This window comes from Sapajus apella, unplaced genomic scaffold, assembly GCF_009761245.1.
Source record: "Sapajus apella isolate SASKATOON/1434 unplaced genomic scaffold, GSC_monkey_1.0 scaffold174, whole genome shotgun sequence".
Classification (NCBI taxonomy): Eukaryota; Metazoa; Chordata; class Mammalia; order Primates; family Cebidae; genus Sapajus; species Sapajus apella.
In genome coordinates, this window is record NW_022437114.1 from 767,737 (window position 1) to 789,792 (window position 22,056).

The window sequence follows — 22,056 nt, forward strand, 5'->3', positions numbered from 1 at the left end:
AGTAGAGATGTTTTGAAACTCTGCATATGTCCTGTTTTGGCTTCAAATGCTGCCTCCTAATTTTAGCATCCATCGGTGGATGTGCAGAAGGCCGATTTTCTCAGTCTGAGCAAAATTTCTCTGTCTCAAGGAGCAAAACAAACAGAATTATTGGACAGGAAGAATGGTAGGAGAGAGCAGAGACCTAGGCAAGGGTCGTTCCTGTAAAAATCAGTTAAGTGAAGCCTAATAATAATCAGTACACTCGCACTACAAATAGAAGGATGGCTCAGGCAGCTCTGAGAGGTTTGCAATTAGGCGCGGGACCGGCTTCCTGGTTGCCCTGGAGACGGGGTCCTTTCTCGTTGGGCGTCGCCATTTGTGTCACCAGTCCTTGCCCAATGAGCGGCTGCTTAGTGGCGGGAGGGCGGGGTAGCCTGGCGGCGCTCTGCTCGCCCTGGCGCTCTGCTCTTTCCGGTCATGGAGGCGCTCGCCGCCCGCTTGTTTTTGCTCCTGTGGCTTGGGGCCTGTGCGCCCGCGCCGGGCAGCGCCTCCTCCGAGGCACCCTCGCTGATCAACGAGGAGGTGAAGCGCACAGTGGACCTAAGCAGCCACCTGGCAAAGGTGACGGCCGAGGTGGTCCTGGCGCACCTGGGCAGCGGCTCCACGTCCCGAGCTACCTCTTTCCTTCTGGCTTTGGAGCCCGATCTCGAGGCTCGGCTGGCGCATCTGGGCGTGCAGGTGAGTGCGGGCGACCTTCAACGCCGCTCCCGGAGCTCTTCCCGCCAGTCCCGTGACTTGGCCCGCGCCCCTCTACGCTTCAGGAAATGCCGAGACCAGGGCGTCGGGTGGGGCGCCCGGGGTCCGTGGGATTGGCTCGGGGCCCGGGAGGAGCCGGGGTGGCCAGGGGCCCCAGCGCTTCAGCGGCCAGTGCGTGCCTGCCCTCCCGCCTAGGCCACGTCAGCGCTGGCTTGCCCCAGTCGGGCCACTGCTCACAAGGGCAGCCAGTTGGATCTGCGGCCGACTCGCCTCGGAGCTTGCCCGCACATGGGCTGTTCTCTGCATCGCTCGGGCGCCCTCCAGCCTATGGAAAGGATCTCCCTTCCGTAAGGGGAGCGCGGCGGCCATCGGCCCGGTGCTATCGGGCGCCAGACTTCATTTCTCACGGCCCGACGCAGTGGCCCAAGTGGAGGACAAATAAATGAGTTAAAATGAATTTCATTCTCTTAATTCACTATCTGGTCCGTTGTAGGCGCTTCTTTCTAGACATAGAGAATCACCAGAAATGTTAACAGGTTTCGCATTTTTAAGTTGGTAATCACTTGAAATCACTATGAATGTGATGCATTTCTTTTTTTTTAACATATATTTTATTGCATTTTAGGTTTTGGGGTACACGTGAAGAACATGTAAGATCGTTGCATAGGTACATACATGGCAAGGTTGTTTGCAGCCTTTCTCCCCATCACCTGTATCTGGCATTTCTCCCCATGTTATCCCTCCCCAACTCCCCACGTGATGCATTTCTTAAGGTTGCTAATGAATGCTTTCTAAATGTTAAAATTCTTTTTTTTTTGAGACGGAGTTTTGCTCTTGTTACCCAGGCTGGAGTGCAATGGCGCGATCTCGGCTCACCGCAACCTCCGTCTCCTGGGTTCAGGCAATTCTCCTGCCTCAGCCTCCTGAGTAGCTGGGATTACAGGCACGTGCCACCATGCCCAGCTAATTTTTTGTATTTTTAGTACAGACGGGGTTTCACCATGTTGACCAGGATGGTCTCGATTTCTTGACCTCGTGATCCACCCGCCTCGGCCTCCCAAAGTGCTGGGATTACAGGCGTGAGCCACCGCGCCCGGCAAAACTCTTTTTAAAGTTAGTTTTAGAACTCCTGCATGTAATGTAAGTTATCTTATGCTGTACATAAAAGGAAAGTCCAATTCACTCCCTTCCCCCTACTGCCTCTCATTCTTAAACTTCGGCAAGAAATGGCTGTGTTTGCCTTAAATGCTTCCAGGTATTTTAGTGATCACTAAAGAAACTGTTGGATTTGGGGGTAGAGGGAATACACACATACAGAGATTTTCTTTTTTCTTTTTTTATTTTAATAAGACGGGGTTTCTTCATGTTGGTCAGGCTGGTCTTGAACTCCCGACCTCAGGTGATCCGCCTGCCTTGGCCTCCAAAGTGCTTGGATTACAGGCGTGAGCCACCACGTCTGGCCGAGATTTGCTTTTTATTACTATTGTTATTAAACAATTTTGTTAAATGATTACTTAATTATTTGTTGAGAGAATAGTCATTATAGTGTCACATTTCTTCTAAGCACACTTCATTCTTTGACTGAATATAGAGCTATAAAACTGGATTTATAGAGATTACTTTTCTGAAATGACTCCTCTTTTCATGCCTGTCCATGATGAAATAAAGTTTTACTGAAAGGCTTATGGAAAGATAGATCAAAACTTCATGTAAATTTGCCCTGCCACCTTTGAATATCTTAAATATTAAATCCCATTCTTTATTGAAGCCAGTTGTGATTTAATGAGCTTGTTACAGTATAACTGGACCACAGCAGGAACTCAGCTGTTCTGCCCTCATGCTCGTGAGCTAGGTTAATGTACTTATTTTATCTTTTTTTTTTTTTTTTTTTTTTTTTTGAGACAGCGCCTTGCTCCATCACCCAGGCTGGAGGGCAGTGGTGGGATCTCAGCTCACTGCAACCTCCGCCTCCCTGGTTCAAGCAGTTCTCTGCCTCAGCCTTCTGAGTAGCTGGGACTCACGCCCAGCTAATTTTTGTATTTTTAGTAGAGACGGGGGTTTCACTGTATTGGCCAGGCTGGTCTTGAACTCCTGATCTCATGATCCGCCCACTGCGGCCCTCCGAAGTGCTGGGATAACAGGTGTGAGCCACCATGCTGGGCCCTATCTTGTTTTTATTTTAATTTTTCTCCCAACTGTATTGAGGTGTCTACCAAAAAAAAAAATTGAAACTTTTCTATTACATCATTAAATACATTTCTATGAGTATGCTTATTTGAATGTAAATGAGGAAAAGCATCAAGAAAGAGATCTTTGAGAAGTATATTTGGAAGTGTAATCTTTATGTGTATGTGTGTATTTGATCATTCAGGAAAGTGTTATGCATTTATAGAGGTTTAATGCCACTTTGTAAAAGTAAGTCTTTGACAATATTCCTGTGTTTCAGATGAAAAAAATTGTTAACTGAGAAATGAAAATTCAATCTTTACAAAGTTCTGATAGTTTGAGTACTTTAATGTGGATGTTCTAAAGCAGTTGGTTAATTGTTGACTCAAAATTTAGGTGCCAAAAGACAAGAAGAATAAACTGGCTTTTTCTGTTGTAGGTGAAGGGAGAAGATGAGGAAGAGAACAATTTGGAAGTACGTGAAACCAAAATTAAGGGTAAAAGGTAAGCCAACAAAGAATATATCTTGTCTCTTCTTGTTAAAGGTTATCATGTCAGGATTGGGATCATGTGGGATCATAAACTAGGAGAGTTGCTTAGGAAGTGCCTGCTGTATTGGAGGGTTTTGTTTGTTTTGTAGAGAGGAGGTGTAGCCATGTTGCCCAGGCTGGTCTTGAATTCCTGAGCTCAAGCGATCCTCCTGCCTCGGCCTCTCAAAGTGCTGGGACTACAGTTGTGAACCACTGTACCTGTCCTAGAGGATTTTTTTTTTTTCTTTCTTGAGACAGGGTCTGGCTCTGTTGCCCAGACTGCAGTACTATGGCACCGTGTTGACTCACTGCAACCTCTGCTTCCAGACTCAAATCTTCCTTCCACCTCAGCCTCCACAGTAGCTAGGACTAGAGGTGTGTGCCACCATGCCTGGCTAGTGTGAGTGTGTGTGTGTATATTTAGTAGAGACAGGGTTTTACCATGTTGCCCAGGCTGGTCTTGAACTCCTGGCCTCAAGCAGTTATTTGCCTCCCAAAGTGCTGGGATTATAGGCGTGAGCCCATCACGCCCTACCAAGGATGTTGTAATTAATGTATGTGATTATAAGCAACATGCTGTAATATATTCTGGACTCATTTATGTCTTGTCTTTACTAATGCTGAAATTGGATTCTGCTAAGCAGTGGCAGTTTGTTTCATAGGAAGAAAGTAGTTACTTTCCATGTCAGATCAGTTCTCCCTCCTGGTTCCACAGAGCATGTGAGAACTCTAAGCTGTTTGCTGTAGCAAGTATCTTCCTATCTATGGTTGGTTGCTGTTCTGTTTGCAAGGGGTAGACAACCTTCTCACTGCATCTCTCACCCCTAAGCCTTCAGGGCAAAGTGGTAACTTATTTGAAGGTCTTCTGTGAAGTCTGTGAAGGCTGAGTGAGTTTAAATTCGCATAGTTGTCTTCCCTGACCTCAGCACCTATCAAGGAGCCTGGAGCTTCTTCTTTTATTTTATTTTATTTCATTATTATTATTTTTTAAAAGATGGGGTTTCACCTTGATGGCCAGGCTGGTCTTGAACTCCTGACCTCAGGTGATCCGCCCACCTTGGCCTCCCAAAGTGCTAGGATTACAGGTGTGAGCCACCGCACCTGGCCCAGAACTTCTTATTTATTTTTTTTGGAGACAGAGTCTCACTCTGTTGCTCAGGCTGGAATGCAGTGGCCCTGTCTCAGCTCACTGCAACATCTGCCTTCCAGGTTCAAGCGATTCTCCTGCCTCAGCCTCCTGAGTAACTGGGATTATAGACATCTGCCACCACGCCTGGCTAATTTTTGTATTTTTATTAGAGACGGGGTTTCACCATGTTGGCCAGGCTGGTCTTGAACTCCTGACCTCAGGTGATCCGCCTACCTCAGCCTTGCACAGTGCCAGGATTACAGGCCTAAACCACTGTGCCCAGCCCTTTTTTCTTACGTATGAGTACATCATAACATTTCCTTTTTTTTTTTTTGGGAGATGAAGTCTCGGTCTGTCCCCCAGGATGGAGGACCAGATGCAATCTTGACTGACTGCAACCTCTGCCTCCCAGGCTTAAGTGATTCTCCTGCTTCAGCTTCCAGAGTAGCTAGGATTACAGGCATCCACTACCATGCCTGGCAAATTTTTATGTATTTTTAGTAGAGACAGGGTTTCACCATGTTGGCCAGGCTGGTTTCGAACTCCTGACCTCAGGTGATCTGCCCATCTTGGCCTCCCAGGGTTCTAGGATTACAGGCGTGAGCCACTGTGCTTGGCCACCTTTTTTGTTTTCCGTGTAATCTTCATAGTCATCTTTCTTTTGTTGTTACTTTTAATCCTCCTTGAATTAGCGTTCATGTACAACATCCTCTTAGGAGCCACATTTTAGTGCATGGTGATTATCTTGCTTTTTCCGTTACAGCCTCTGAGTGTATGAAATAGGCATCTCACCAGCCCTGAGGCTGTCAGATCTGAGAGTTAGCTTTAAACAAGTCGCTATTAAAACTGCTTTCTCTTGTAAACATTTAAGAGACTGCTCTCCTTCACTGAGACTGTCTGAGTACTCTGTCTGTGTTTATTGGCTCCAGCTGCTATTTATTGTCCTGTAGCGTATCTCTTGAAGAGGCAAGGTAACATAGTTGTTAGGAGTGTGGTTTTTACATCTTTACTGCCTGGGATCAAATCCTAGCTCGGTTATGTTTACTAGCATTTTCCTCATAGTAAAAGAATAGTGTTTACTTTATATGATCATGGTTAAGATTCACTAAATTCATACATATACTTGGAACCTTAGTAAGTAATAAATTTTGAATTAATCACAAAGAAGGCTAACTAATAGAATGAAAGGAACGTTTCAGGCAGAGACATCTGTAAAGATACAGAGGTTTGACATTTCATGGTGCATTTTGTTAACTGGGCTTTCAGAGTGGCTCTTGCTCAGAAGAAGGTGAAGCTGTGTAGGGTGGGTTGAGTACCATTATTAGAGGTGTGGACTTTAAGCAGTTGGGAACATTAAAAAATATTTTTTCACAGCATACCATTTCATTCATTTCTATTTATACGAATTTGTCTTTATCACCTCTTCCTGCCACAGAAACTGACATATACGGTGTTCTCAGTAAATCTGTTTGAGTACATGAGTAATTGCTTTAGAAAAACCAAGTCATAGGCCGGGCGCAGTGGCTCAAGCCTGTAATCCCAGCACTTTGGGAGGCCGAGGTGGGTGGATCACGAGGTCAAGAGATTGAGACCATCCTGGTCAACATGGTGAAACCCCGTCTCTACTAAAAATACAAAAAATTAGCTGGGCACGGTGGTGCGTGCCTGTAATCCCAGCTACTCAGGAGGCTGAGGCAGGAGAATTGCTGAACCCAGGAGGCGGAGGTTGCGGTGAGCCAAGATCGTGCCATTGCACTCCAGCCTGGGTAACATGAGTGAAACTCTGCCTCAAAAAAAAAAAAAAAAGAAAAACCAAGTCATTCACACAGTGTTCTCCCGTTAGATCCAGCTGGAGAAGAGCTACAGGAAAAAAAAGGCCTGCTCCATGTACATCAGTTTGGTCAGTTCTGTGTTGTCTAACTAGCATTTTATTGATTGAAAACCTTCATTAGCTGGTGCTTCCACATTTTGATAAGAACTGATGTTCCTAATGATGATCCTGGAGCACTGAAAGGTTCTGATTTGTCTTCTGAATCATCAAAGCAAAATTATGTGGCATTATTTAACAGCTTGTAAAATGAATGTGGGAGTGTTGACTTGAGATTGTGTAGATTGAGTGGGGAGGAAGATTAGGACATTAATCAAGGCACATGGTATTGGTTTGAATGGAGGGGGAGGCAAAGGAAGGGATGAGTCTGAGGCATTTCTAAGGCAGGATTGCCCAGATATTGGGGATGGGGTAGAGTGAGGCATCAGAAAATGCCTGAGTTTCCAGCTTAGAGTTGATTAGATGGCAGTGGTATTAAGAGAGATCGGGAATTGGGATCATGAATGATATGGTTATGTTGAATTGTCTGTGGGGTGGTCAGTGGAGCTGTCTGGTAAACATTTGAAAGTTTGATTTTAGAATTCAGGACAGAGAATGAGATGAGAAGCACATTTGAAACTTGAAACTAAGAACTGGATAAGACTGTGCTGGGAGAAGATACTGCTGCTTATGTTTTGAGTAGTGAACTTCACAGTAGTAATATGAAATATAATGGTGTGACTGATAAAGACATGCAAGTTCAGTGTTCTATAGTGTCATATCAAGAAAAATGACCCATGTTCTAACCTTTGAGGACAAACTCATTGGAGCATATTAATTCAGTTTTTCCACTAATGGTTTCTACATCTTCTAAAAGTTGGTCTTGGCCGGGTGCAGTGGCTTATGCCTATAATCCTAGTACTTTGGAAGGCCGAGGTGGTGGATTGCCTGAGCTCAGGAGTTCAAGACCAGCCTGGGCAACCCCGTCTCTACTAAAATGCAAAAAATTATCTGGGCGTGGCGGCATGCGCCTGTGTCCCCAGCTACTCAGGAGGCTGAGGCAGGAGAATTGCAAGAACCCGGGAGGCAGAGGAGGTTGCATGGAGCTGAGATCACAACACTGCACTCTAGCCAGGGTGACAGAGAAAACTGATTCAATTTAGAATTAGCACCCTGTGCATTTTCAGTTTCCAGGCCATCTGTTTTTCTTTCAAGTATGGGTAGCTTTATTTTTTTCTCCATATGAGGATGATACAAGCTCATTATGAGACTTAAATCGGGGCATGGTGGCTCATGCCTGTAATCCCAGCACTTTGGGAGCCTGAGGTGGGTGGATCACGAGGTCAAGAGATCGAGACCATCCTGGCCAACATGGTGAAACTCCATCTCTACTAAAAATACAAAACATTAGCTGGGCATGGTGGCACGTGCCTGTAGTCCCAGCTACTCAGGAGGCTGAGGCAGGAGAATTGCCTGAACCCGGGAGGCGGAGGTTGCGGTGAGCCGAGATCGCGCCATTGCACTCCAGCCTGGGTAACAAGAGTAAAACTCCGTCTAAAAAAAAAAAAAAAAAAAAAAGTAAAACAAATTGGAAAAGACAAACTGAAGGTTATTATCCTGCCTTGAGAGAGTTACCATTAACATTTTGTTGAACATTCCTTGAAATACTATTTTTTTTTTTTTTTGAGATAGGGTTTCACTCTTGTTGCACAGGCTGGAATGCAATGGCATGATCTCAGCTTACCACAGCCTTCGCCTCCCAGGTTCAAGCGATTCTCCTGCCTCTGCCACCCTAGTAGCTGAGATTACAGTCATGCACCACCACGCCTAGCTAATTTTTGTACTTTTAATAGAGACGGGGTTTTGCCATGTTGGCCAGGATGGGCTTAAACTCCTGGCCTCAGGTATCTGCTCACCTCGACCTCTCAAAGTGCTGGGATTACAGGCGTGAGCAAGCCACTGCGCCCAGCCAAGAGATCACCTTTAATATAATAATTTAAGTCCTTTATTAGGCAGGTGCAGTGGCGAGCGCCTGTAGTCCTAGTTACTCGAGAGGCTGAGGTAAGAGAATCACTTGAACCCCGGAGGCGGAGGTTGCAGTGAGCTGAGAACGCGCCATTGCACTCCAGCCTGGGCAACAGAGCAAGACTCCATCTCAAAGAAAGAAAATAATAATAATTTAAGACTTTTAAGACAAATGTCTAGATGTTTCTCTCAGAGTTGTTTATAATAGCAAGAGTATAAAACAACCTAAATGTTCAACAATGGGACAAAAGTTAAAAATATTCTAATAGATAATCCCAGCTACTTGGGAGGCTGAGGCAGGAGAATTGCTTCAACCTGGGAGGTGGAGGTTGTAGTGAGCTAAGATCTCACCATCACACTCCAGCCTGGGTGATAGAGTGACACTGTCGGGGGAAAAAAAAAGGTGATTTCTTAACGATAATTGCTTTTGTCTTGAGTTCAAAATTTTGTGTGACTTTGAACTGCTGGTTCTGTTTTCAGTATCCTCAGTCTCTCTTAATTCTCTTGCCTTGTTCTTCAGTGGGAAATTCTTCACAGTCAAGCTCCCAGTTGCCCTTGATCCTGGGGCCAAGATTTCAGTCATTGTGGAGACAGTCTACACCCATGTGCTTCAGCCGTATCCAACCCAGATCACCCAGTCAGAGAAACAGTTTGTGGTGTTTGAGGGGAACCATTATTTCTACTCTCCCTATCCAACGAAGACACAAACCATGCGTGTGAAGCTTGCCTCCCGAAATGTGGAGAGCTACACCAAGCTGGGGAACCCCACGCGCTCTGAGGACCTGCTGGATTATGGGCCTTTCAAAGATGTCCCTGCCTATAGTCAGGTAGGCTCAGGTGGAGTCCAGCCCATCCCTATCTGCTTCAGAGAATATCTTGCAGAGTGACGGGTTGATAGGCTTGGCTGGTATGGGGTGTTTGAAATCTGAAGTCATTTATAAGGTCATCCCAAAAGTGTTTAACCTGCAGTGAATTGACTCCATGGGAGTCTCGTTTCTCCTTTGGGGATCACAGGTAGAGGCTGGGGGTAGCGTTTCAAGAGGTAGAATGGGAGTTGGGGGAGTTGGAAGCAAGGCATTCCAGGCAGAGGCCGTAAGAAGGACAAAGGCCTTGAGATGGTGTGGCTGGGCAGATACTGGGGTAGCAAAGCTGTCGGAGTGGCTGAGGGCCTTCTTTAAATGTTGGGCCTTAGGTTGGAACTTGAAGGGAGAGGGAGCAATTAAAGCTTACAAAGATTTTGTTACTATGGCAAATTTTAAACATGCCAGAGTACAGAGAGTAGTGTAAACTCCCACACACATCACTTAGATTCAGTGGTTATCAGGTTACCATAATTCAGCCACCCCTCTCTTTTTCTTTGGTGGAGTATTAAAAAATTTTTTTTTAAAATTTGGATCTTGCTGTGTTGCCCAGCCCAGAGTGCAGTGGCACAATCGTAGCTCACTGTAACCTAAAACTCCTGGGCTCAGTTTATCCTCCCAGCTCAGCCTCCCATGTAGCTGAAACAACAGATGTGCGTCACCATACCCAGTTAATTTTTTTTTTTTTTGAGACGGAGTCTCACTCTGTTGCCCAGGCTGCAGTGCAGTGGCACTATCTCGGCTCACTGCCAACTCTGCCTCCTGGGTTCAAGCAATTCTGCTGCCTTAGCCTTCCGAGTAGCTGGGACTATAGGCACCCACCACTACTCCCGGCTAATTTTTTTGTATTTTTAGTAGAGATGGGATTTCACTGTGTTAGCCAGGCTGGTCTTGATCTCCCGGCTCCTGCAAGTTGCACCACTGTACTCCAGCCTGGGTGACATAGCAAGATTCCGTCTCAAAAAGAAAAAAAAAAAAAAAGGAAGTGAAGTCAACTTAGCAGATCTCATATTGCCACTTAGGTTTATGACCTTGAACAGGCAATGGTAACCGCCATTAAACTTGAGATTTTTATTTGTCAAATGGGGATAAGAGTTCTTCAACATATTGTTTGAAGAATGAAATGAGATAATGCACTTATTTAGAACTCATAAAAGAGTGCCTACCACATACACGTCAGCTCCAAACACATTATTTATTTTTTGTGTCCTATTTTTCCAGTTAATAATATCATGGACATTTATTCCCATATGTTTGAAGAAGCCTTAGTAAACATCATCTTAAAATGTTGCATACATTAGATACATCATAATTTACCCATTCTGTTGCTGATATTTAGGTTGTTTCCAGTCAATTTGATTTAAACTGATGGTGATTTCTCTGTTGCCCAAACTTTGAACTACTTTTTTCCTTCCTTCCAGGATACTTTTAAAGTACATTATGAGAACAACAGTCCTTTCCTGACCATCACCAGCATGACTCGAGTCATCGAAGTCTCTCACTGGGGTAATATTGCTGTGGAAGAAAATGTGGACTTGAAGCACACAGGGGCTGTGCTTAAGGGGCCTTTCTCACGCTATGATTACCAGAGACAGCCAGATAGTGGAATATCCTCCATCCGTTCTTTTAAGGTATAGAATGTTTAACTTCGACATTGTGAGAAGCTAGGACTTTTTAGCATACCTACCTATTCTTTGCTTTTTGAAAGTAGCTAAATATATAGATAGCTTAGGATTGACTGATGTTCATGTTGAGTGGCAGTGTTAGAAATTAACAGAACCTTAAACAAATCACCCATATATATAAATAAGCTATTTTCTTTTTTTCTTTGAGACAGAGTCTAATTGTTACCCAGTCTGGAATATAATGGCATGGTCTCTGCTCACTGCAACCTCCGCCTCCTCGGTTCAAGTGATTTTCCTGCCTCAGACTCCTGAGTAGCTGGGATTACACTCATGCACCACTGCATCTGGCAATTTTTGCATTTTTAGTAGAGATGAGGTTTCACCATGTTGGCCAGGCTGGTCTCGAACTCCTGGCCTCAAGTGATCCGCCTGCCTTTGCCTCCCATAGTGCTGGGATTACAGGCATGAGCCACCGTGCCTGGCCTAAACCATGTATTTTTAATTTTTTTTTTTTTTTTTTTTTTTTGAGACGGAGTTTCGCTCTTGTTACCCAGGCTGGAGTGCAATGGCGCGATCTCGGCTCACCGCAACCTCCGTCTCCTGGGTTCAGGCAATTCTCCTGCCTCAGCCTCCTGAGTAGCTGGGATTACAGGCATGCACCACCATGCCCAGCTAATTTTTTGTATTTTTAGTAGAGACGGGGTTTCACCATGTTGACCAGGATGGTCTCGATCTCTTGACCTCGTGATCCACCCGCCTCGGCCTCCCAAAGTGCTGGGATTACAGGCTTGAGCCACCGCGCCCGGCCTAATTTTTAATTTTTTAATATTTTTATTTAAACCATATTTTTAAAATGAAAATTTGAATAGAAAAAGGAAAAGCATACTCACACTCACAGTACCATCACCCAAACACAACTAACATTTTGATCTATTTCTTTGTTCTTTTGTAGTATTTTTAAAAAACGTTTTATCGTATTGCATATACAGTTTTAAAATCTTTTTTGTTTTATAAATGAAATCTTGTAAACTTTTTTTGTACTTATGTATGATAGAAGGGTTCACTATGTGAACCAAGTATTATCCGGTCCCCCCATGATCAGAATACACTGACAGATTTGGAAGATACAATAAAGAATATCAGGTAGACAAACCCTTTCCGTAACCCTACCACCTAGTAATTCGATGAAATTTCTTCCATCTTCCATCTTTAGTTTTTTTCTCTGCAAAATAACTTCCAAGATTATGTTTACCTTTGTATCATGTCTTCAGTGTTCACAAAGTTATTTGCAATTCCCTAAATTATTTACTGTTTAGAAGAATTTGGGTGCTTAGCACCCTTGATTGAGAAGTTGACACAATTTCTAGAAATTTTGAAATCTTTATGTGAAAGTTAGGCTTATTTAGGTTGTTTATGTTTGGGGACTACTTTAATTAAGTACTACATATGAAGATCTTGTGGCAGAAAGTCTTCTGTGTTTAGGATCATTTCCTCTGAGCAGGTTCCTGAAGTTTTAGAAGGGCATATCTACTCTGTTGCAGACCATCCTTCCTGCTGCTGCCCAGGATGTTTATTACCGGGATGAGATTGGCAATGTTTCTACCAGTCACCTCCTTATTTTGGATGACTCTGTAGAGATGGAAATCCGGCCTCGCTTCCCTCTCTTTGGCGGGTGGAAGACCCATTACATCGTTGGCTACAACCTCCCAAGCTATGAGTACCTCTATAATTTGGGTCAGTCTTCAATAGTAAGAGAAAAACTAACCTTTAATTTTGTGCATTTTTTTTTTCCTTTCAATTAGCAGTCTTTCTAGATGGAGGGTGTTCATTTGTCATTCTTAGGAAGGCTAGGGTATCAGGAACAACTTTGTATGAGTGGATACAAATTACTATTGTAAAAGGACATGGATTTGATAGTCAATTCAAACACTACGTAAAAGTCCTCTTCTTACTTGCAGTTCTGTCATTAGATGGAACTGCTTAAATTCCTTTAAATAGTTTTTGGGTTATTTGAAAAATAAAAATTCAGAGAATACTAACAGTTTTATATGAGCATCCAGAACTAATGATTGTAAACATTTTGTCATATTTTCTTCAAGCCTTTCTTTTTTTTTTTCTTTTTGAGACAGTGTTTCACTCTTATTGTCCGGGCTGGAGTGCAATGGCATGATCTTGGCTCACTGCGACCTTTGCCTCCTGGAGTCAAGCGATCCCCCTTCCTCTACCTCCCAAGTAGCTGGGACTACAGGCGTGTGCCACCATACCCAGCTAATTTTTGTATTTTTTTTTTGTAGAGATGGGGTTTTGTCCTGTTTTTTTGTAGAGATGGGGTTTTGTCCTGTTGCCCAGGATGGTCTTGCACTTTTGTGCTCAAGTGTTTCCCTACCGTTGGCCTCCCAAATTGCTGGGATTATAGGCGTGAGCCATCGTACCCAGCCTTGCCCCCATTTTTTTGTTACGTGTTTTATTGTCGGAACAAATAGCCATTACGTAGTGTACTTTTTCCCCTTTAAGTTTAGTTGTAGTTCCCCAGCTCAGTGGCTATTGAATGTTCACCCTCATTGATTGATAGCTAGTCCTTCCGGTTACCTGAAGGTAATTTTCATTTAGATTCTGCAGGAAGGGCTTATAGAATGAGTTCTTTTTTTTTTTCATTTTTTTCTTTTTACTTTGAATGAGTCCTTTTTTTTTTTTTTTTTTTTGAGGTGGAGTTTCACTCTTGTTGCCCAGTGTCTGTCTGTCTTTCTTTCTTTTCTGTTTTCTTATATTTTCTTTCTTTCCTTTTCTCTTTTTTTCTCTTTTCTTTTCTTTCGATACCAAGTTTCTACAGAAAACAGAAGTTGCCCAGTATCTTAAATGTTACTTCATTTTTTTGTGGGGTTGCATAAAGTATTCCTTTTGAAGTCTGATCTTTCTCCCTATAGACTTACAAGCTTTAAAAAAGAAATCTAGATGTGGAAAAGGAAAGGATTGAAGTCTTTTGTTTGTTTGTTTGATTTTTGAGATGGATTTTCCTTCTTTTTGCCCAAGCTGGAGTACAATGGCGCGATCTCAGCTCATTGCAACTTCCGCCTCCTGAGTTCAAGCAATTCTCCTGCCTCAGCCTCCCAAATAGCTGGGATTTTAGGTACCTGCCACCATATCTGGCTAATTTTTGTATTTTCAGTAGAGACGGGGTGTCATCATGTTGGTCAGGCTGGTCTCAAACTCCTGACCTTAGGTGATCTGCCCGCCTTAGCCTCCCAAAATGCAGGGATTACAGGTGTAAGCCACTGTCTGTTGGTCATTTTTAATGTGGCCATTTGGAAGGAGGGATGCTTTAGGGTGGCCTTTGTACCTTCCCAGACCTCTTCTGTTTTAGTGTAGTATACTGCAAAAACACGTGGCTTGCTTGCTGAGCTTCCCCCGCTCAGTTTTTGAGCTCCATTGTCCCTATCATGCTGAATTTTCATTCATTCATTCATTCATTCATTCATTCATTTATTTATAGAGACGAGGTTTCACCATGTTGGTCTTGAACTCCAGACCTCAGGTGATCCACCCGCCTTGGCCTCCAAAGTGCTTGGGTTACAGGCATGAGCCACCACACCCAGCCCATGCTCAATTTTGATTCTATTGAGCAGTTTCTCCTCAGAGTAGGGCACTGTGTCAGAAGGGGAGTTCTGCTCTCAGGGACTAGACTCTGCAGACTTGTAGACCTTCTGCAGGCCTGTTTCACTTTCCTTTAGGCAGGGCACTGCCGCTCCGAGTTTCAGCCACTCCTCACATTGGCCTGCCATGCTGTCTAGGGAATCCCAGTTGTATGTTTTGGGGTTCTGCTGTTCTCAAGCCCGTTAGTTGCCCTGTTGCTTCTCTCTGCCTTCTTCTTCACAGACACTGATAAGTGAAGGTCTTATGGCTGTCCGTGTTTTGACCCCTGCCCCTGTCTTTGTATTGTGGCGTTCAGTAGAGATACTTGCTTGCTTGGTTTTGTTGTAAACATGGTCCGTGGGTTTTGGGTTTGCTGTCTAGTTGCTTTGTCTTTATGTGGGCCCCTGTACTTCTTTCTCTCCTGCCCATTTACTCTGTCTTCCACATCATTGTGCATGTTTGCTTGATCCTTCAGGTGACCAGTATGCACTGAAGATGAGGTTTGTGGACCATGTGTTTGATGAACAAGTGATAGATTCTCTGACTGTGAAGATCATCCTGCCTGAAGGGGCGAAGTGAGTGTGACTGTTCCTCTCCTCCGCACCCATTTTCTCTGGTTGTACCCTTGTGGTACTCTAAGGGGAGCCTATGTTCTAGGGGCACAGTCTTTGTGTCACTTTGTTCTAGATTTACTTTATCAGGGAATATCTGCTTAGCCTTTCTTGAGTCACATGTCCACCCTGACTGCCAGTATGAGAGATCCCTTGATTTTTATCCTGTGTAGTATGTTCCATGGGGAAAAGGTCGTTCCTCAAGCAAATCCAGGGTGTGCTGTTTACCAGCAGAAGGTCCTGGGCAGACAAAAGCAGGACATGTCCCCCATAAGAAGCTCTCTGATGTGAAGAGAAAGAATATTCACGACAGCTTGTGAGGCCTCTTGTTGAAGCCCTAAGGGACTCACTGGTTAGAATGTACAGGAGAGCTGTGCCAATTTTGTGACTCCAAGGAGTGGGGCCAGTACCTGTGAGAACTTGGGAGTGGAGGATTCAGTGGGACAGTTGTTGCCCAGCAGAAGAGGGCTTTAAAAGAAAGGGCTTTCTGGCAGCGGCTCCCCTGTCTAAGAGAGTTGGGTTCTCCATAGCTAGGGAGGGAGCTCAGTGGAGAGTATGAACTTGGTGACCTCAAAAGGCCCCATAGCCTTGGAATTCTTTGATTCTAAATGGGGTTCATTGGTGTAGTTGGTTGGAGGCTATATTTTATTCCCATCTGCTTCCAGGAACATTGAAATTGATAGTCCCTATGAAATCAGCCGTTCCCCAGATGAGCTGCACTACACCTATCTGGACACGTTTGGCCGCCCTGTGATTGTTGCCTACAAGAAAAATCTGGTAGAACAGCACATTCAGGATATTGTGGTGAGTGGCTCGGCTGTTTGCCTTGCGTGCTGCCTTTCCCAGTGGGCACTGGGGCCGAGGACTCACCCCCTGTCCCTCCTTGGGCTGGAGTTGTTTGAGCCCACAGCCTCTTCTGGGCTTGGGGTGGGGCAGCAGGTTGAGTGGGCCAGCTTGGGTGAGTCTAGGCTCCCGTGTCCCTGCAGCCACGATGAAGCCTGTCTCCTGCTTCTCCCAGGTCCACTACACGTTCAACAAGGTGCTTATGCTGCAGGAGCCCCTGCTGGTGGTGGCAGCCTTCTACATCCTGTTCTTCACCGTCATCATCTATGTCCGGCTGGACTTCTCCATCACCAAGGTACCCTCTCAGCCTTCTTCCTGCTTGTCATTTGTGTCCTCGTAATAGCACCAGCTTGAGCACTGATCCTTACAGTGAGCCCAGGGGAGGACACCATGGCCAGAAGACCCCTGCCTGTGTTCATCCTTGTTGGAAGGGTACTTTGTTTTTGTTTCTTGTGATGACCAGCACAGGAGGTTAAGTCCCTGCTTCTGTCTTATTTTGGCTCTGGAGACAAAGTAACTTGGATGCTCAGTTGAGGTAGAAAAAAACCTGAAAAGATTGGTGCTTGTTATTTAGCTGTTTTGCTTCTTTGTTATTCAGTGGAACTTGGAGTTGGAACTCCCTCTTAGTCCCCTTGCCAGTGTCCCCTCTCCCTTCCCTTGTGATTCGTGGCCCTATCAACACCCTTCTCCCCCCTGCACTCTCTGCTCCCTGACAGGACAGGCTTTGTGGCTCCTTGGTCCTCTCCAGGCTACACTGCCGTTATCCTCAGGTCATCCTCTTGGTCTTTTCTTCCTTCGTCCCTCTATTTCTCGTTCTCTCATTGTTACTGAGGACTCTTGGCACCATGCCTCAAGGTAGGCACTAGTAGCAGGCACTTATTGGAGCCTGGGGGGTGAGGCTTTGGGGAGGACGCGAGCGAAGCTGGTGCTTGACTGTGGGAACGTGATGACAGGTACAGGGCGTGCTTTTTTTTTTTTTTGAGACAGTCTCACTCTGTTGCCAGGCTGGAAGCAGTGGTGCAATATCAGCTCACTGCAACCTCCGCCTCCCAGGTTCAAGCAATTCTCCTATCTCAGCCTCCCAAGTAGTTGGGACTACAGGTGCACACCAAGGGTGTGCTTTTAGTGGTGCGGTCTGGGAGGCCCCAAGGGCTACCCTGAGGAGGTGACAGGCAAAGAAGGTGGGGAAGGACAATCAGCTGGAGGGGCTGATGTTTGTGAGACAGCAGGGAGGGGTTTTGGTGACGCCTGTGGATAGTGGCAGGGCACGTGTGTAAGATGTTGATCCACCTTGTGTGGGTCCGCTTATACGCAGGTTTTTTTCAATTAAATGCAGATAGGAAATACAGTACTCAATACAGTGTTTGAGGGATCTGAAACCAAGTATGTGGAGGGTTGACTTTTTGTATACTTGGGTTCCATAGGTCTGACTACAGGACTTGAGTATGTGCAGATAGTCAGTGGCTTCGAAGTATAACTCTGTGTGTGTGTGTGTGTGTGTAAGTGTAATTATTTTTGCTGAATCATTTGAGGTTAAGTTGTAGACATTGTGCCTCTTTACCCTTAAATAGTTGAGCATGTGTGTAGCCTGAGAGCAAGGGTATTCTCTTACATAATCACAATACAGTGACCAAATTCAGGAAATGTAATGTTGCTAAAAATCTGGTAGAACAGCATGTTCAAAACTTTGTGTTGAGTGGCTCCACTGTTCTGCCTTCTGTGCCTTCCTCCTCAAAGAATGGGTAATATAATTGCCTGCTAATTAATTAATAATATTAATTGGCCAGTTAATTATTACTATTGACCAAAATGGAGTCCATAATTAAATTTTGCTGACTGTTCCCCTCATTAATCACAGCTCACTGCAGCCTCGAACTCCTGGGCTCAAGCCATGCTTCCACCTCAAATAGTTGGGACTACAGGAGCATGCCACCATGGGCGACTAAGTTTTTGTGTTTTTATTAGAGATGGGGTTTTGCCATGTTGGCTAGGCTGGTCTCGAACTCCTGGACTGAAGCAGTCTGCCTGCCTTGTCCTCCCAAAATGTTGAGATTACAGGTTTGAGCCACTGCATCTGGCTAAAAATTTTTTTGTAGAGATGGAGTCTCATTATGTTGCCCAGGCTTGTCTTTAACCCCTGACCTCAAGTGATCCTTCTGCCTCAGCTGCCCAAAGTGTGGGGATTACAGGTGTGAGCCTCTATTCCTGGTCCTTTCTTTGCGTTTAATGACTTTGACATTTGTACTGTAGAGACTAGATTTATACAGCGTCCCTTAATTTTGGTTTATATAATGTTTCCTGCTGATTAAATGGGCAAGACTGCTGTAAAGTAATGTTGTGTGTGCAGGGCACACTGACATTATCCTTGTTCACATCTGTTTGCCTGCTTTACTGGACTGTGAAGTGAATGTTTGCTTCATCTTTATGGCCCTAGTCTTGCCTGTTGCTCAACCTGGTCCAGATTAGGTGTCAGTAGGGGTTTGACTCTGACGTTCTAAGAAGGTGGCATTTCTTTTTCGGATGGCTGGTGGTGGCAGATGTTCTTTGGGAGATAAGGTCAGAGTGGGCCCAAGCCTGGATGTTGGTCACACATGGTCCCTCTCCTTCCTTCAGGATCCAGCCGCAGAAGCCAGGATGAAGGTAGCCTGCATCACAGAGCAGGTCTTGACCCTGGTCAACAGGAGAATAGGCCTTTACCGTCACTTTGATGAGACTGTCAATAGGTATAAGCAATCCCGGGACATCTCCACCCTCAACAGTGGCAAGAAGAGCCTGGAAACTGAACACAAGGCCTTGACCAGTGAGATTGCGCTGCTGCAGTCCAGGCTGAAGACAGAGGGCTCTGATCTGTGCGACAGAGTAAGTGTCGGGCATCACAGAGTCTCTTGGCTTGGGGTGCTCCATGCCTTACTGCTGTGTCCGGGGCATACACCAGGCAGCTCTCTTGCTTACCTGCATGCTTGTGGGATCAGACTGCATCTGGCCATAGCTTTTCATGTGGTACCAGTCTTTGTGGAGGAACAAGGGATTTTGGGGTCCTGGTTGTGAGCTGGGTTTGGAGGAAGCTCTGCCAGCCTCCTCAGCACTGTGTGCTCTTGTGGCCAGTATTGAGAGTAACTGCTGCTTCTCCTGGAGGCCAGACTGTCTAGGCCTCAGGCTGCTCATGTTGTTGAACCTAGTTTTAGAATCAATGGGTTTGAATCTAGGCTCTGATTCAGAGTTCGTAAACCTGGCCAAGTCACCTAACTTTCGTGCCTCAGTTTCCTTATCTGTAAAATGGGAATGCTGTTAGCCCCCTCACGGGGGTTGTGTGTGTGAAATGAGTTAATGCATGCAAAATGTTCAGAACTCTGCCTCATACAAACTATGTAAAGGAGTTATGTTATCTGTAAATGAGGACAGTAACCTCTTTGCAAAGGTGCCCCTCAGAGTCCCTGACTCCCCTGTCCCATCCCTGGCATTCCCTCCTGTCACCCTGTGTGAATTTCCTCATAACACCTACCATTTCTTTTTTTTTTTTTGGAGATAGGTTCTCACTCTGTTGCCCATGCTGCAGTGTAGTGGTGCAATCTCAGCTCATTGGAAGCCCCACCTTTAGGCTTAAGCAGTCCTCCTACCTCAGCCTCCCAAGTAGCTGGGACCACAGGTGCACACCACCATGCCTGGCTAAGTTTTTGTATTTTTTGTGCAGATGGGGGTTTCGCCATGTTGCCCAGGCTAGTCTTGATCTCCTGAGCTCAAGTGATCTGCCTGCCTTGGCTTCCACAGTGCTGGGATTACAGGCATGAGCCACTGCGCCTGGCCTGCACCTACCACTTTCTGAAATGATTTAATCTTGTGTCTAATTGTTAATTATATGTCAGCATCTGAGGGCAAGATCCCTCATCTGTCCTTATTGCTGTTTTCTGTAACCTAGAATCGTGCCTCACGCCGTGGCTCACTAAACATTTGTTGAATGTTGAATGAATGTGACTATACCAGTTCTCAGTGTGACATATAGTAGGTGACAATGGCTGTCACCCCCCTTTCCCTTGCCATTGGTGATTTGCCTAATTGAATCCCTGGACCTAATTTGGCAAGCTGTAGGAAGAGAAGGGACGGTAATAGAGCAGCCGCTATGTGCCAGGGCGTGTACCAGGTGCTGCCAAGTACTTTCACACTCAGTCCTCAACAATCCTGGAATGGAGATGAGGCCCAGGGATGGTGCAGGGCTTGTTCACAAGGGCCTAAGGACAGGGCTTGTGGGTGGTGAAGTTGGCATTTGAAGCCAGGCCTGTCTTCTCCATAGCCAGCCCTGCTGCCCTGGGACACTGTGCTCTTCGCTGTATTTGTGGCTGGTCCCTGTGGAGCTCTGGGGTCTATAGGCCTGGGAGATGGTGGGGCCTGCTGAGTTCGGTGGGAGGACCGCTCATAAGTCCTGCCCTGCTCTTGCCTCGGCCAGGTAAGCGAAATGCAGAAGCTGGATGCACAGGTCAAGGAGCTGGTGCTGAAGTCGGCGGTGGAGGCTGAGCGCCTGGTGGCTGGCAAGCTCAAGAAAGACACGTACATCGAGAATGAGAAGCTCATCTCAGGAAAGCGCCAGGAGCTGGTCACCAAGATCGACCACATCCTGGATGCCCTGTAGCCCCTGCCCATGTCCTCAGGGGGGCCCAGGGGTGCCTGTACTTCACAGTGGCATGCAGAGTGGGTGGTAGTGGGAGGTTGAGCATGGAGGCCAGTCAAGGCTGACATCTGTAAAAGGCCTTTAAGGAGGAGAAATCAGGCCTTGCCTCAGGCAATGTGAGAAGCTTGCTGTTGGTCCTTAAATCTTTCCTTTTTTTAAAAAAAACAAACAAAACCTTAAAAATACTCCCATTAAAAACAAAACATCTTTGTGTTTTGAACAAAGGAATTTTCAATATTTGATCGGTATTCTGTTCTGAAGCCTAGGATATTTTTTCAGCCTATAAAGTCCCTTATTTTATGCCCTTCTAATTCCTGATGTTTAGGTATTTTGTGAGTGCATGTGTTAACTTTTTTTTAAAAGCGTGTGTGAACAAATGGAAATAAAGCAGGGACTGTGAACATTGGTTTTTGTTCTGCTGAAGATCTCATAATTTAATTCTTAATTTTGGGAATAGCGCTTTTATCAAGTGTTTTTTATTCATTAAATAATGGATTTGCTTCTCGCAAGTTTGCAAGGCAAGCATTTACATTTTACATATTAGAACACTGAGGTATTCTAATACCAGAATGTTGAACGAGGTAAAGTGGCTTAGGTCACAGAATGGAGTAGTGGAGTGAGGCCTCCATTTTTGTAGTTTTTTCATCCTTCCTGTGAGTCACATTTTACTCAGCATCAAGGAAACAGTGATGAGCAAAGCAGAGGTGGTTGCTCTCAAGGGGCAAAGGATTGAAAGATCAGGTGGGTAATTGATAGTGCCAGTGAGTGCCAGGCTTTCTGCCCTCTTCCCTCTCTGGGGGGTTCACTCCCTGTCTCCACCTAATGAATTCCTGCTCAGCCTCAGGCAACAGCTTAAGGTTACTGGGTCAGGAAGCCGTCCACTGCCTGCCCCACCCAGTCAAGACCTGTGGTACCCTCGTTTTCCTTCATACTTCTCCTCCACCTCATCTACCACAGTTGGAATGTGTGTGATTACTGAACTAGCTTCAATAGGGCAGGAGTTTTATCTGATGTGCTCATCTTTATGTTAACAGCTAGGTGTTCAGCTCAATCTATGACACTTAGTTGGGTTATTGAATGTTTGCATGACTGGCTTACAAACAGCATTAATATTGGCAGGTGGGTTGAGGGATTACTGGGGACGTCTGTAGAAAACCAGTTGTGAGGAACTGATGTTGAATTTTGTTTCAGTTATGGCAAAATTGAGGTACTTGGGACATCCAAATGGGAATGTCCCTGGGCAGGTAGATAGTCAGGCCTTTGAATTCTAAGGTCTGGTGTGGAAATGGTAAATCTTGGGCTGCTGGGCCTGCAGATGGTTATGGAAAAGGTGAGAAGGAGGCTGTGGCAGGTGAGGGTGCCTAGGAAGGGTGTAGAATAAGAAGAGATCCAGAACTGAATATTATTATGACAAAGTAATAGTTGCCAT

The 22,056-nt window shown here is 45.3% G+C and overlaps 1 protein-coding gene and 1 long non-coding RNA gene across 2 annotated transcripts; both read left to right on the forward strand.

The window, feature by feature from the left end:
- Positions 1 to 363: 363 nt before the first annotated feature.
- On the forward strand, positions 364 to 21,033 carry RPN1 (ribophorin I). Its single transcript, XM_032267978.1, has 10 exons — positions 364 to 720; positions 3,344 to 3,408; positions 8,916 to 9,222; positions 10,677 to 10,886; positions 12,422 to 12,614; positions 14,986 to 15,085; positions 15,787 to 15,925; positions 16,140 to 16,259; positions 18,578 to 18,823; positions 20,406 to 21,033. Exons 1-10 carry the CDS (start codon positions 460 to 462, stop codon positions 20,586 to 20,588), a joined length of 1,824 nt encoding a protein of 607 aa, XP_032123869.1. The 5' UTR covers positions 364 to 459; the 3' UTR covers positions 20,589 to 21,033.
- On the forward strand, positions 5,075 to 6,739 carry LOC116542826. Its single transcript, XR_004265364.1, has 2 exons — positions 5,075 to 6,066; positions 6,381 to 6,739. It is a non-coding gene; the product is annotated as an uncharacterized LOC116542826 (long non-coding RNA).
- Positions 21,034 to 22,056: the final 1,023 nt, after the last annotated feature.